This window comes from Papaver somniferum, chromosome 5 (assembly GCF_003573695.1).
Source record: "Papaver somniferum cultivar HN1 chromosome 5, ASM357369v1, whole genome shotgun sequence".
Classification (NCBI taxonomy): domain Eukaryota; kingdom Viridiplantae; phylum Streptophyta; class Magnoliopsida; order Ranunculales; family Papaveraceae; genus Papaver; species Papaver somniferum.
This window is the reverse complement of record NC_039362.1, coordinates 187,848,463-187,863,813: the sequence shown is the minus strand read 5'-3', so window position 1 is coordinate 187,863,813 and position 15,351 is coordinate 187,848,463. Positions and strand designations below refer to the sequence as shown.

General features: G+C 40.0%; 2 protein-coding genes across 2 annotated transcripts; both read left to right on the top strand.

Moving 5' to 3' along the window:
- Positions 1-468: 468 nt before the first annotated feature.
- LOC113280343 (pentatricopeptide repeat-containing protein At1g63330-like) lies at positions 469-12,807 on the top strand. Its single transcript, XM_026528982.1, has 3 exons — positions 469-2,095; positions 12,198-12,555; positions 12,660-12,807. Exons 1-3 carry the CDS (start codon positions 613-615, stop codon positions 12,805-12,807), a joined length of 1,989 nt encoding a protein of 662 aa, XP_026384767.1. The 5' UTR covers positions 469-612.
- LOC113283994 (pentatricopeptide repeat-containing protein At1g64583, mitochondrial-like) lies at positions 3,768-4,546 on the top strand. Its single transcript, XM_026533380.1, has 2 exons — positions 3,768-3,935; positions 4,221-4,546. The coding sequence occupies exons 1-2, from the start codon at positions 3,851-3,853 to the stop codon at positions 4,454-4,456; spliced, it is 321 nt and encodes a 106-aa protein (XP_026389165.1). The 5' UTR covers positions 3,768-3,850; the 3' UTR covers positions 4,457-4,546.
- Positions 12,808-15,351: the final 2,544 nt, after the last annotated feature.

Below are 15,351 nucleotides of genomic sequence, written 5' to 3'. Positions count from 1 at the left end.
TTTTTTTTTTTTAATTTTGACCCGCCAATATGTACGACTAAAATACCAGATTTATACCCCACCAATACGCCAAAATACCATTATTTTATACCGTCTTCATTTTTACATTTACTATACATCTTCAGGTGAAACGGCAAATAAAATGCCGCCAACACTCAAACGGCACTTGGTATAGTTAGTTACACATGACACCTCTAGTTTAACTCAGCAGGGTGGTTAAAGGAAACCATTGAGAATTCATGCAGCACAATAATTTGGGAATCTTATAAAGAGCCTCTGAAGATTTGATTCGTATCTACAGTCATATATGCTCGTGAACTTATAAATGTCAGTTTTGTTCACCCATTTTTAATAAGGTGAGCAGATTCTATACAGTCAAACTTCTCTTGTCAAGTAGAGGTGACTAATTTATTTTATTTGGCTTTTAACTCCCATTTTGAGGGCCACTTTCAAACTGGAGCTCTGAAGCTACATTCTCCGCCACCACCAGCATATCCAAGAACCACCACCACTATCAAATGAATGTTAGACTCCTTATTGAACCCAAAGTTTGATCCCAAGCTGCAAGCCACCTTCTCTGTTTCTCTTCAAAGATTTCAAACAACTTAGAAAATGAAATTGGGTACAACGTTACTGCAGCTTCATAAATCAGCAACCTTCAGTAATAATTGTTCATTTCTGCATCATCGTATCATTCTGAGAAGTTATTATGGTTCAATAGGAGGTCATTGTAGAGAAATAACACAACTTGAGGGTTTTGTAAGGGATGAATGTAAGTCTGGAAGGATTAAAAAGCTTGATGATGGATTGAAATACTTTGATCAATTGATTCTGGAAAGGCCATTACCATCTAGTGGTACATTTAATCATGTGTTGGGATCATTAACGAAGATTGGATGTTATTCAGGTGTGATTCTATTGCGTAAGAAGATGAATTTGCTTGGAGTAAACCCCAGTATATATACATTCAACATCTTGATTAATTGTTACTGTCAATTAGGCCAACTGAATCATGGGTTTTGTTTGCTTGGAGAGATTATAAAGAGAGGTTATCCTCCTAATGTTGTCACTTTCACTACACTGATTAAAGGCTTGTGTATCAAAGGTGAGATTAAATCAGCCTTTCAACTGTTTGCTAAAATGATTCACACAGGTATTCATCCTACTGCCTTTACGTGTGATACTCTTATACATGGGCTTTGTAGAATTGGTAAAGTTGGTCGTGCTCTTCAGCTTAAAAACAACATGGTCAAATGGAAGTGCATCCCAACTGTTGTTTCATATTGTGCCATTATAGATACTCTTTGTAAAGGAGGTCTAGTTGATGAAGCTTTGGTTCTCTTCTCCGAAATGCTTAGAGATTCAAATGTTGTACCCACCGTAACTGTTTACACTTCTTTGATCAATGGACTTTGCAATTCAGGACGATTGAATGAGGCAAAGAGATTCCTTGGTGAGATGGTTACTGGAGGCATTTCTGCGGATGTAACAACTTATAGTACTCTGATTCATGGGCATTGCCTACATGGTCAATGGGAAGAAGCAAGAAGATATTTTGAAGATATGATGGATCGAAGGATTTCACCCGATGCAACAACCTTTAGTATATTAATAGATTCACGTTGTAAAGATGGGATGACAGAAGATGCTTGGGGGTTATTTAAATTGATGGACAAGGTAAACATAAAACCTAATGAGATTACTTATAACTCAATGATCGATGGTCTGTGTTTGGCTGGTCGGTTGAAAGATGCGGTAAATCTGTTTGACTCGATGGTGGATAAGGGCCTTCAACCGAATGTTGTCAGTTGCAGTATATTAATGGGTGGCTACTGCAAGGATCGTAAGTTGGATGAAGCTATCCACCTATTCAAGAAAATGAAACGAAATGGATTGAAACCCACAACAGTTACTTACAATATTCTACTAAGGGGACTATACAGAGATGGAAGAATGAAGACTGCATGGAGGTTTCTTAATGAGATGCAGTCTTTTGGTTTATCTCCAAATGAAGTGACATACACTACCATGTTGGATGGTCTCTGCAAGAATGGAAAAATGAAGGAGGCAACAGAATTGTTTGAATCCATGGAAGGTGCAGGAATCTCAGCTATTAATTACAGGTACAGCATTCTTATTCATGGTTTGTCTCAGGTTGGCCGGTTGGAAGATGCAAGAAAACTGTTTAATGGGATTCCAAACAAAGGATTTGTTCCTGATGTAGTAACATATACCACAATGATCCACGGCCTCTGCCGCAACAAGATGATATTGGAGGCTGAAAAACTAATCATGGAAATGGAAGAGAAAGGTTGTTTACCAAATGCTCGAACATATGATATTGTCATTCCGGCTCTTCTTATAGCAAAGGAGACTGACAAGGCATTGCATTTTCTTCGCAAGATGCGTGAAAATGAATTTGCACCGAGTGATTTTGTTGTTTTCCTTTTTAATGTACACTCTTTCAGCAGATGAGCTAAGAAATCTATAGTTTTTTTTTGTGTGAAACGTTGTAATAGTTGATGTAACAGCGATAATGTGAGTCTTAATTATGAGAAAATATCTTTATACTCTTCGTTAAAGTACACTGGATTAACATCTTTTTCAGAGTACATTCTTCCACAGAGGTTGATGATTATCGATCATCAACTTTGAAGCCGAGGGGTATTGATGAGCTTTTCTCGGAGAATTCGGAGGTAATGTTTCTTGCTGTACTTGATTAAATCCTGGCGGCAGTCATTTTCTTTTTAAAGTAAGATAAGTTATCCATTAAACATAAAGACCTCGAGATGATTGTAGTTTGTATCTTTTCCATTTATTTCTCGAGCTATATGCATTTTTGTTGAGTGTTAATATTGCCATGGAATCCAAATGATTGTGAAGTGTCTGTTCACCATAATTCATACAGTGTAGGCATGCATCCTTCATAGTGTCTGTTACTTAGTAAATTGAGCTCCAAGCAGATACCTAATGAAGTTTTCCTGTGTGTGCACCAAGTTATAGGGGTAAAAAGCCAGTTTTGGGTGATACATCTACATATGGAGCATAGCTGTGAGATTACACTTTTTACTGTTATTTTTTGTTATTTTTTGCTTTCTTACTGACAATGGTGCATCTGTATGAAGTTATGAACCACTGCTGCTGGAGTTTGTTTTGTTGTCTATTCGGGTGTTCCTCTAATCCTCTGCTGGACCCATGTTTTCCCGAAACAGCAGTGCTGGAGAATTAAGATTGCCAGGCAGTAACACGAGCAGGAGAAGAAGAAGAAGATGAGAAAATTTGGGAATGAGGAGAAAGGTACAGTACATGATTGGTTCTTGGAATGTGCATTTTGAATTTTGATAGGGGAATTGTTATATATTCTTGACATGAAGGTTATGGGGCTTAATGAACGCCATCCAGGTCTTCCTTTATTCTTAGGAAGAAATATAAATGCAAGTTTCACTCCTATTATCTCTGCGGTGCAGTTCTAAGCTCTCTTCTTGGCGAGGCAAACTGTTGTCTCCTGCAGCTCGAGTAACACAGATTCAATCTGTGGTAGGCACTATGGATTCTTACAGTATACGTTGTTTTAAGCTTCCTCAGAAATCAATTCACAAATTAGATGCTTTGCAGATGGATTATTGGTGGAATAAGCCTCGTCCTCAAAGCATATATTTTAGTCATGGAAATCCGTTTTGTAATCCAAAGAGATATGGCGGTCTAGGTTTTAGAGATGCAATTAAGTTTAACTTAGCCTTGTTATCTAAAATTGCTTGGAGAACTTGAAGAAGCTTTGGGTCCTAGTTTTGAAAGCACGATACTTCTTCAACAAAGATCCCCCAACTGATACTATTAAGACCCAAGGTACATGGGTCTAGAAAAGCATTTTACAAGGCTTGCAACTTGTCAAACAACGTCATATCTGGACTGTCGCTACAGGTACGCACATTCAGGTATGGAAACACAACTGGATTCCTGCTATTCCAGCTGCTCTACTCTCAAATTATCAATTTACAAGGACTAAGATTTGTGTGTTAGCAATAACCGTCAGTCCTGATACATGTACATATGCAGCATGACTATTTACTTTCAAAATCCAAGTGATTGTGAAGTGTCTGTTCTCCATAGTACACACAGTGTAGGCATGTATTTATCCTTTGTAGTGTCTGTTCTCCATAGTACACACATGTCCAAATGGAATTGCAGACCTGATGTTGTTTCCTATTGTGCAATTATAGATACTCTTTGCGAAGGAGGTCTAGTTGATGAAGCTTTGGTTCTCTTCTCCGAAATGCATTGTGATTCAAATACGGTACCTAATGTCATTGTTTACACTTCTTTGGTCAATGGATTTTGCAATTCAGGCCGGTTGAATGAGGCAAAGAGAGTCTTTGACGAGATGGTTAGTAGAGGAATCTTTGCCAATGTGACGACTTATACTACTTTGATTCATGGTCATTGTCTAAGTTTCTAGGATTTTGTCATTTTTTGCTTCCTTACTGTAATTGAATACTAATGTCAGAACTTTACGAAATTCTGGACAGAACCTCTGTTAGTTTTAAAGAATGAGCTAGTAAAATCTAACTGCATACTTATGATGCACAAGTACAGGTTATGTTCTTCTTAGATGATGGGAAGTCGCCTTTGCAAGTATCTGAAATTTAAGACATAAGTATTTGGGTCTCGTCTTACACAATTGATATACCCTGAATCTAATTAATTACAGTGATTGAGTATTTTTCCATGGATTCTTGTTCATGTGTACGGGCCATTCGCCAGGGTCCACTTTGAAGATGGTCATGAATACATAAACCCAACTAGAGTAGTGTTCGCACTCCTTGCTCCGTAACCATTGCGACACGGAATGTGCCAAACTTCTTTTTGCCTACGGGTTGTGCAAGGCTTGGTCAGGCCGGCGTAAAAACTATGTCCTACCCAACCCGGTACTTTCAACTGGAAAATGGTTCTTGGTTCTTGGTGTCAAAGACGGCATTGATGCATATGTGCAGGAATGGGCACTGGGAAGTTGTGCAAACACTCTTGCTCTACCATAGCAATACGAGTTTGCGTTATAAATCTTCCATTTGTTTTAGGTTACTTTCTGTTTAGGGAAAAAAGCAAAAATTTCAAGGGCTCTCTCTCCAAACCAGAGCTTCTCTCTCCTATCCTTTCTTCCCTTTTCTTTCAAACTTTTTTGTGTCCATGACAACACAATACCAACCCAAACCTCCTGATATTAATGAAAGATCTCGTAGGAACTATCGATTCAACCAAAACAGAAACAGATCCCGTTCAAAGTCAAGATCCAAAATGGCTAGTACCTCATCAAATAACCCAAACCACAGACCTGCTGCTGATGTTCCGTAAAACAATGGAGGTCTTGCAAACAACAATGGTGTTTCATCTGAAAATGGAACACGTTCCTACGCCAACATAGTGAAAAGAAGATCGCTGGAACTTTCAATGATCGATGCAGACTCGCTATCCCACCCTCCGATTCGATCCTCTACGGGTGAGATGGTCATTAGAATTCCAAAAGAACTGATTTCCAAGTCAAAAGAGAACTGGAAGTTCAGTCTAGTAGGTAGATTTGATTTCAAATCGCTTGGCATGAAGTTTGAGGAAGTTAAAAAAGTATTAAGTGAACAATGGAAGCTCACTGGTCAGGTTCAGTTCATCCCATGGGTAAAAGGCTACTTTATCATCAAGTTGTTCAATGAAATTGATAGAAAGATTGTAAGCTACGAAGGTCCATGGAAAGTGAAGTCTCAACAGCTGAAAGTCCTCCCATGGACTCCAATGTTCAACCCAGAATCTGAGAAGGTCACACGAGCTGTTGTATGGGTTCGTTTCCCTCATCTCCACCTGGAATATTGGGAAGAAGAGATTTTGTTTCGCATAGCTCGGGGTCTTGGCAGGCCAGTAGCAGTAGATCCTAAAACTCTCAAGCACGAAATACTTTGTTGATGTTCTTATCGATATTGACTTCTCTAAGCCTCTTGAAAGCATTATCATTGATGACGAGGAACTTCCAACAGGTTTTTATGTTGATTACGAGGTTTTCAACAAGCCTGAATTCTGTGATCATTGTAAAACGATTGGTCACATTGAGGAAAACTGTAGGAACAAGAGATATAATGATCTGAAAAGGCAGCATAACTCTGAAACTGATCACGAGAAAAAAACAGCCCTGAAAATGGAGCTAGATGAGCTCAGAAATATCTGGAAGAAGAGGGAGTTCACGGGGACTGTTATCAGAAATGGCAAGTCCAACAATCCACCAGCTAAACCTGTTGGAGGTATTACTTTCCAGGGAGTTCATACTATCATTCCCAGCTCTTCTGGCAGTGAAGATGAACGTGTAAACCAAGCAGATGAGCAGATGGACCACGAAGATCATGAATATTTCCAAGATCAGGGAGAAACTTCAGCTGAAATGGTTACCATCAATGAAACAGGGCATGCTAGAAGTGTTGCTATCCTGTTACCAGACAAGGCTGACACTGATAGACCTTCAGGAGAAGTCCCTATCAATCTGACGGAGCCTGCTGTTGGTGTTCAAGCCCCAATGTTGTCTCTCTCTGCAGGAACATCTACCAACGGCTCTATTGTTCAGTCACTTTCAGAAGGTACTACCTCCAACGGTTCTAAAATTGTTCAGTCACTATCAAAAGGTACTACCTCCAACGGCTCTATGCCTGACAACTCCCTTTCCAAGGAGACAATGCATGTCGAGTCTCTTTCCAAGGGGTCAATGTCAGCTGACGAGGATGAGGATAATCAGAATTTGGATAAGGAGAATCAGGATTTCCTGACATCATACAACAACCAGATAAGGTTAGCCGATGACTTGACCACAGTGGCCAAGTTAGCTATAACCAAACAGGAGATGGCCCTGGCTGAGCTTCAAACTATGCGCAATCACATCAAAGAGAATAACAAACAAGTTGAAGGCCTTGGACAAACCGATGGAGCTACTGATACCAACAATGAGGTCACTCCTATCATCCAGGTTCTCACTGATGGCGAGGGTTTTAGTCCCCCAACTAAAACAACAAGAAGACCTTCCCCACTCAAAGCTACGGTAGCTTTGGAGACATCCAACATGTTCTTACTAGGTGCTGCTGAAGAAGCTAATGATACGGAGGAAGCTAATATTACTCTGTCACATAGTAGGTCTAACATAGTAGTGGAAGAGACAAATAAACTGGAGTGGGGGGCGGCCAAAGACGAAGAGGATCTCCTGAAACGCGATCAAGCTGAAAAGAAGAAGGCTGACATTCTGGAAAGTAAGAAGGCTACGAAGACTACAACAAAGAAAAAGAAACAACAACCAAAGTCCTACAAGGAGGATGACAAGGGTTCAGCAAGCCCTTCTGCTAACTTGGTTAGATAATGCGTGTTTTCTTTTGGAATGCTCAAGGCTTGGCCAAAGACGGTGCAAAGGCCAAGCTAAAAGAGCTACAAAATTTGCACTCCCCTGACATCATTTGTCTCGCTGAAACTCACGTTTTTTGCACAGTTCGTTATGTCAATTATCGAAGGTTGGTTGGCTTCTGTGAGGACGTCATTACAAATGAGGTTGCTGGTACCAAAGGTAATATCTGGATCATGTGGAGAAACACTCTCCCTAGACCGAAGGTGATCTCTTCTTCCAAACAAGCCATAACTATCGATGTGGATGGAAATTTTATCACGGCTGTGCATGCTTCCTACAATGCTGTGCATGCTTCCTACAATGCTGTTTCAAGGAGAATGCTTTGGAGTCAGCTAGGTTTAGGCTCCATATCTATCCCTTGGCTAGTGGTGGGAGACTTCAACTGTGTACTGCGCCTTGAGGAAAAAAAAGGCGGAATTCTGAACAAAGAAGCTTACATGATCGAATTCAGGAGCTGGATTTCTGACAATGGTTTGGTTGAGGCAGATGCAATCGGCAAGAAGTACACCTGGTCCAATTGTCAGAAAGGAAGACGTCGCATTGTCTCTAAGCATGATAGAGCAATTGTGAATAATGCATGGCTTTACAAATATGCCAACTGGAGATGTAAAGCCCTCCCAAGGATTTGTTCTGACCACTTCCCTCTCATTGGGTTTCACTTCCACAATACGAGACCGGTTAGAGCTCCCTTTAGATTCCAAAAGATGTGGAAATCACATCCAAGCTTCTTAAACATGGTGGAGAATAATTGGAATCAAAATATGGCTGGTGCTCCCCCGTTTCTTTTCAACAGCAAGTTAAAAAGACTTAAAGAAGCTCTAAAATCCTGGAACAGACTTGTCTTTGGAGATGTTCACTACAGACTGAAGCAAGCTGAGCTTAAGCTGGATTCTGAAGATGACCTTCTTGATTTCGACCCATCAGATGAAGTCCAATTCACTAGAGTGGCAGATGCTAGGAAGGTCGCAGATGATGTGAGAGTGGAGCTAGCCAGTATACTGATAATGAAGTCAAGAATCTCTTGGCTGGAAGAAGGGGATCAAAATACTCGTTTCTTCCTCAATTCCATCAGATTGAGAAGGGGCCAAAACACCATCTCAGAGCTCAACACCTCTACTAACTCTACTTTGATTGTGCAGGAGGACATTAGAGACTTCATCATCGATCACTACAAGAAGAAATTTAATGGTGGCAATGTCAACATAGATCCTACGCTGTTTGATTATCTGCATACTAGTATTTCTACCACGGAGAGTGCCTCTATGGATGTTGTGCCATCCTTGGATGACATCAAGGAATTGGTCTTCGATTTGGGAGCAGACTCAGCTCCGGGGCCTGATGGTTTCCCAGGTTCGTTTTATAGACATTACTGGAACATTATCTCAAAGGATCTTTACAAAGCCATAGTGAATTGCTGGGAAATGAGGAAGATTCCAAAAGGCATCAACTCGAGTTTTCTGGTGCTCATCCCAAAGAACAAGAAGTCTGATGCAATCAAGGATTACCGCCCTATTGGCTTGAGCAATTTCTTCTTCAAAATCATCACAAAGATAATGGCTACAAGGCTTGGATCTGTTCTAGACGATTTGGTTTCAGAAGAGCATGTAGCCTTTATGAAAGGGAGGAACATCCACGAAAACATAGCCCTGGCGTCAGAGCTAATCAATGAGCTCAATACGGTCAGGAAGTATGGCAATGTTGGTATCAAGCTAGATATCGCCTAAGCTTTTGACACAGTGAGCTGGGAGTTCATTATTGAGGTCTTTCGCCAGTATGGATTCTCTGAAACATGGTGCACTTGGATTCGTAGCATTCTTGATTCGACTCGTATCTCCATCATGATTAATGGCAGCCTTGAAGGCTTTTTCAGCATCTCGAGGGGTCTCCGTCAAGGGGATCCTCTCTCCCCCTTGATCTTTGTTCTCATTGAGGATGTCCTAAGCCGTAACTTGTCCAAACTCTATGCTCGTCGTAGTATGCATTGGATGGTCAGTAAGAAGGGAGTTGCTCCTACCCATCTTCTCTTTGCAGATGATATCCTTGTCTTCTACAGGGTTAATTGGCAAAGCATTAGAAGTCTGGTTGATATTTTGACCACTTACAAGATGGCTTCAGGCCAATGTGTGAATTTTGCCAAGAGCAAATTCTATTATGGAGGAGGTTCGGTCTCAAGAGCTACATCAATCTCCAATTTTCTGGGCATGGAAAGAGCTCACTTTCCTGATAGATACCTGGGCATAAACTTGAATCCAGGCATAGTTCGTCACATCCACATCCGTCAGGTGGTGGAGAAGATTATGGACAAGTTAGCGGGGTGGAAGGGTAAGCTCCTATATTTTCAGGCTAGGCTGGTTTTAATCAAGTCAGTGATCTCGAGCTATGTTACCCATTCCATGGCAGTCTATAAGTGGCCTTGCACCGCCATCAAACAAGTTGAGAGAGCCATCAGAAATTTCCTTTGGTCAGGAGATGCGGCTAAGCGTAAGTACTTCACTGTTCTCTTTGAAAGCCTTTGTTGTTCCAAAAAGGAAGGTGGCCTAGGCCTCAAGAATCTTTTGGACGTTAACAAGGCTATGTTGATGAAGCTTTGGGTCTCCATCAGGGATTCGGACAAGATTTGGGCTCGCTTCCTGAGAGACAAGTACTTCAAAAACAATGGAAATCTGATCGACTACAAGCTGGGCTCTTCTGTTTTTCCGGGCATCAAACTAGTTTACAAATTTGTGCAAAAGCACACAAGATCGATCATAGGAACTTGTGAGAATACTTCTTTATTTTTTGACAACTGGTGTGGGGACTTCTCGATTGCTGGGAAGATGGGCCTCTCCTCCAAAGGCCCTATTGATTTCCAGGCAATGGTTAGTGACATTATTGAGGATGGGTCTTGGGTAATTCCACCCTTAACGAGTAGTCTAATGGCTCATTGTGGCATAGATGTGGGGAAGCTTCCAATTATTCCTGGAGGGGAAGATTACAGAATCTGGGACTTGGACAAGAAAGGGGTTTTCTCGTTGAAATCTGCCAAGGCTACAATCAAAGCGTCAGGGGAGATCCAGCCAGCAGCGGTCCTGTTTAATAGAAAGATGGTTCATCCAACTTTGGGCGTGCAGTATTGGAAGATATGGATGGGACAGTGTTGTGAAACTAAGGATAAAATGATCAAAAACACTGGTAGAAGCATGCCAACGATGTGCCGGCTATGCCGAAGAGATTGCGAGTCTCTCAGCCATATCACTTGGCATTGTAGATTTGCTAAAAGGAGTTTGGTTTGGTTAGCTGGTCTCTTCAATATCAATCAAAGCGAAGACCTTGTGAACTCTTACAAGGCCGCAAAGGGTCGTAGCAAGATGATAAAAGATCTGTGGCTTGTGGCAAATCTTGCTATCACAACGGAGTTATGGAAGACTCGGAACAGAAATTACTTTGATGATGCTCCGGTGAATTGGCTTGGCTTCAAAGGAAGGGTCTATCAAACAATACGAGACAATTCTAGCCGAATGAAAGGGCATATGCACAACACTCAACGTGACTTGAGGATCTTAAATTACTTCAGAGTTCAACACAGATCTTGCAAGGTCAACATCCCGGTGGAGATAAGATGGACTCCTCCTAATCCTGACGAAATCTTGATATGCTGCGATGGAGCCTCGATGGGTAACCCAGGCCAAGCAGGCTCAGGAGTAATATTTCGCGATCCAAGCTCAGCGGTCCTGGGATCTCTTTCTGTTGGTCTGGGCTGGCAGACCAATTTCTATGCGGAAATAGCAGCTGTTATCTATGGAGCAGTTGTGGCTCAGAAGTGGGACACTAAAAATCTCTGCATACGTTCTGATTCGATGAGTTGTATACAGGCCTTTCAGAAAAATGAACTTCCTTGGCAGCTGAGACAGAAATGGCTTTTAGCGAAGCAATTCTTCTTCAACATACGCTATGTTCACAGCTATAGGGAAGTCAATTTTTATGCAGACGCCTTGGCCAAGAGGGCCTGTTTGCTAGCCGAAGAAATCTTTGAATTTTATGAGGGTAGGCCGGCCTTCATTCCCTCTGTAGAATGGCCTGACAAATTGTATTATCGTTTCAAATAGGTTCTTTGGCTTTCTGGCTAAGGCTTCAGAGACCTTCCCCTTTGTGTTTTCGTTTTTTTAATCAATCCATTTTTGACCGAGTAAAAAAAAAATTCTGTTATATTGAGAGATTGCACTGAACCACTGCTGGTGGAGTTTGGCAACAATAAATAAATAAAAAGAATAATCATGTCTGATCTGTAGTTCATGTCTATGGTTTAGACTTGAGGGATTTTAAACCAAAACGAAACTAGTCATCTAAACGATGTGGGACAAAATGCCGAAAGCTAAAACTTGCAATCCAAAACCATAAGCCTTCTTTCTTATTTACTGTGGTCGCCAGTTACAGACCATCTTGTTTTTAATGAAAAAACCACTGATTCCCCTTTTCTCTTTTTAGGTAACAGTGTCTCTCACTCTCTCCTCCATAGAAGTGAAATTCATTTCCGTTAAATTTGTGAAAAGATTTCTATTTTACAAGTAGCAGATAGAGTGAGAGGAAAGAAATGAAATTAAGTTCCACATTGCTGCTGCAACTTGATACAAGGGCAATCTTCAATTATTCATTCCTGCATCTTCATACCATATTTGTGAGAAATTATCATGGTTCAACTTCAAGAGGAGGTTATTATAATAGAGTAACACAACTTGAGAGTTCTGTAATGGATGAGTGCAAGTCTGGGAAGATTCAGAAGCTTGATGATGAGTGCAAGGTGCAGGAATCTCAGCTAATAATTACAGGTATAGCATTCTTATTCATGGTTTGTGTCAAACTTCCCAGTTGGAAAATGCGAGAAAGTTGTTTAATGAGATTCAAAACAAAGGATTTGTTCCTGACGTAGCAACATATAGCTCAATGATGAACGGCCTCTGTCGCCACAAGATGGTATTGGAGGCTGAAAAACTAATCATCCAAATGGAAGAGAAGGGTTGTTCACCAGATGCTCTAACATATGATACTATCATTCAGGCTTTACTTGTAGCAAAGGAGACTTACAAGGCATTGCATTTTCTTCGCGAGATGCGTGAAAATGAATTTGTACCCAATGATTCTGGTATGTCCTTTTTAATGTACACTCTCTCAGCAGGTGAGCTAAAAAATCTATAGTTTTTCTTTTCCCTGTGTGGAACATCGTAATTGTTGATGTAACAGCTATAATGTGAAACTTAATCAGGAGAATTTCAATGCATAAAGCTTTGTCCTTGGTATCTTCTGGTTGGATTGTTCTTATATTTATATTCTCGTCAAAGTATACTGGATTAACACTTGTTGCAGAGTACATTCTTCCAAAGAGGTTGATGATTATTTATCCTGAACTTTGAAACCGGGGGGGTATTTATGAGAATTCAGAGATGATGTTTCTTGATGCACTTGGTTTCTTTTGAAGGTAAGATAAGTAATCCACTAAATGTTAATGCACTAACCTACAGGGGTGAAAAGCCAGCAGGTGGCAAACCCAGTTTTGGATTCAAGTAATAGAAATTGGCCTGATACGGTAACTCGAAAAGAAAACAAAATGCATTCACTGTAAAACGCGCATAGACAAATACAAAGAATTTTTTTATTCTTTTTGTTAAAGGTGATCTAAACTGTATTCGGTCAACAACACAAACACTACCGACGGCAACAATACTGAATGGCATCTGGAATGAAATTACAGATTTGATACAAAATGACTAATGAGGCGATCAATCATCCAAATCTTCATCATCAGGAAGTACATATTCAACACGTACAGAACCAACACTAACTTGACCAGATCTTGGTTTCAATGTGACAACCAGATTATCACAATCAGTTGCCTCAATATCCTTGATTAAGTAGCTAATCCCAAGGTCTAAACTTTTTGTTCCACTTGATCCACCTAATTCAACTAAACTCCCAGCAAATTTACCAAATTTAGAATCAGGACCAGCTTCATCATCTCCTCCTGCTGCTGCTTGGTGTTTTGCAACAAACACATCAAATCTCACAGGTTCATCATTTAGAACATCAATGCCTTCAATAGATAATACATAAGTTCCTCTCCCTTCCATTGATTGACCTACCCTTGGTTTTTTAACTAAAGCTCTTATTGGGGTTTCAAGTTTTCTTGTTTGACATCCAAATTCTTCAACTTTTATCAACTGCTTATGATCATTTTGGTGGTGATCATGATCATGGGTTGTTGTTGGTGTTGATGATGATGAAGATGAACATTCTTCTTTGGTAGGTGATGCATCTGCCATTAGAGTAAAAGTAGCAAGACCAGCAGCAATGTAGAGCAGAGTAAAAGTTGAATGAGAGAATGGTTGTTGAATGGAGTTTAAATGGGGGAGAAAGAACGCAGCAGCTCAAGTCATGTAGGCCACTTACTAATAAAAGATCAACGTGGGAAGATATTTTTGGTTGTTGAATGGATTAATTATCTATTGGGAGATGATGTCTTCTTACATTTACTAGAAAAACACCTAAAAAAATAGAATCGAGGCGATCACGTTGCAGAAAGTAAATGAAAGTTGGACACCTATGTTACTTATGAATGCAGCTGTTCACAGAGACGTCAACTTACCGACAACTGCGAATGGTGCGAAGTTATGAAGCATTGCTGCTGGAGTTTGCCGACATAGTGTGCTTACTTTAAGAAAAGAAAAATTGTATACTCATGTCGACATAGGATATACCTCTGTAAAAATGTCAATATGAATTTACCCAAACATCGACCAAAAGTAGATGCAATTAGGTATTGTGTTATCTGTGTAAAGATCTAAGTTTATAGAAAACTATATTTTTAAAGAAAGTCCAGACAATTTGAAAATTCTAGCTTCAAAGATGCTACATACTAGTCAACTGCACTTCACTGCTGTGAGCACTGCTGATGCATATCATCGTCTTCATCATATATATATACCTCTCGAGCTTGAGCTTGTTTAATCTTGATTTCCTCATCCCTCCAACCTTCCAAAGCTTTGCACTGGTCCATTGTCAATGAATCAGGGAATTCCACAATGAAGTGAATACGCAATTTGTTGGGTGCAATAATCAAAAACAAAGAAAAAATCAAATAAGCAAAAGTTATTGATACTTAGCTTCTTTATTTATAACGGAAGTGATCAATTTGATGAAACGGACGAGCTCCCATATTTCCGTAACAGCAACAAGGCAAAACTTTGAAAAAACAGAGTGAGTCACGTCTTCAACACGTTTCACTTAAGACATTAGCGCCCGGCTACACTCAAGAGTGATGTTATAGCCCTCACAGGACAGATATCTCCAGGATAAAACACCCTAATATACCTACTACTAGCATATGTAGTAGATGCTCAACTTGAGCGCGAAAGTTAAAGAAATCACCATAAAATATTTTCCCTTTGGGGTCTCTCTAGAAAAATAGAGAATCCCCTTTTTCATAGATTTTACAAAAGTAGTGAATTTGTTTATATAATTGACAAATACAACTTAAGAAGAGGAACTCCCCGATGTGGGACTAAAAATCTTATATAGTCTCTTAAAACAACTAAAAAGTGGAAACTCCGCGGTGTGAGACTAATAAGTTTTTCATTTACAAAAGAAAACAATAAAATATAATTTTTATTAAACCTTTAGAAATCATATTTTATTAATCGTTTTCCAACAATCCCCTACATGAATGAAAACTCAATAAAACACGAAAACACGGATAAATCTTGGTAAATCAACAACGCAATCTCACGACCCGAATTGACTTAACATACAGACAGATCGTGCATGTTGAAGTTATACTAGCCATTCCAATGTCATCTCCCTCACACAACTGTGTGTTGACCCCAGGGTCACACTATGGATTGCAAAAATCATATAGTATAGAGAGCTTTCATCTTTAGTTCCTCACAAGTGAGACTAAAGGT

Excerpts from the sequence above, each read along its gene's own strand:
- LOC113280343 (XM_026528982.1), top strand. The coding sequence starts at position 613 with ATGAAATTGGGTACAACGTTACTGCAGCTTCATAAATCAGCAACCTTC. Across the intron at positions 2,096-12,197 it reads ATTGTTTGAATCCATGGAAG|GTGCAGGAATCTCAGCTAAT; the intron begins GTGCAGGAATCT and ends GATGAGTGCAAG. Across the intron at positions 12,556-12,659 it reads TCTGGTATGTCCTTTTTAAT|GAGAATTTCAATGCATAAAG; the intron begins GTACACTCTCTC and ends AAACTTAATCAG.
- LOC113283994 (XM_026533380.1), top strand. The coding sequence starts at position 3,851 with ATGGGTCTAGAAAAGCATTTTACAAGGCTTGCAACTTGTCAAACAACG. Across the intron at positions 3,936-4,220 it reads CTACAGGTACGCACATTCAG|ATACTCTTTGCGAAGGAGGT; the intron begins GTATGGAAACAC and ends GTGCAATTATAG.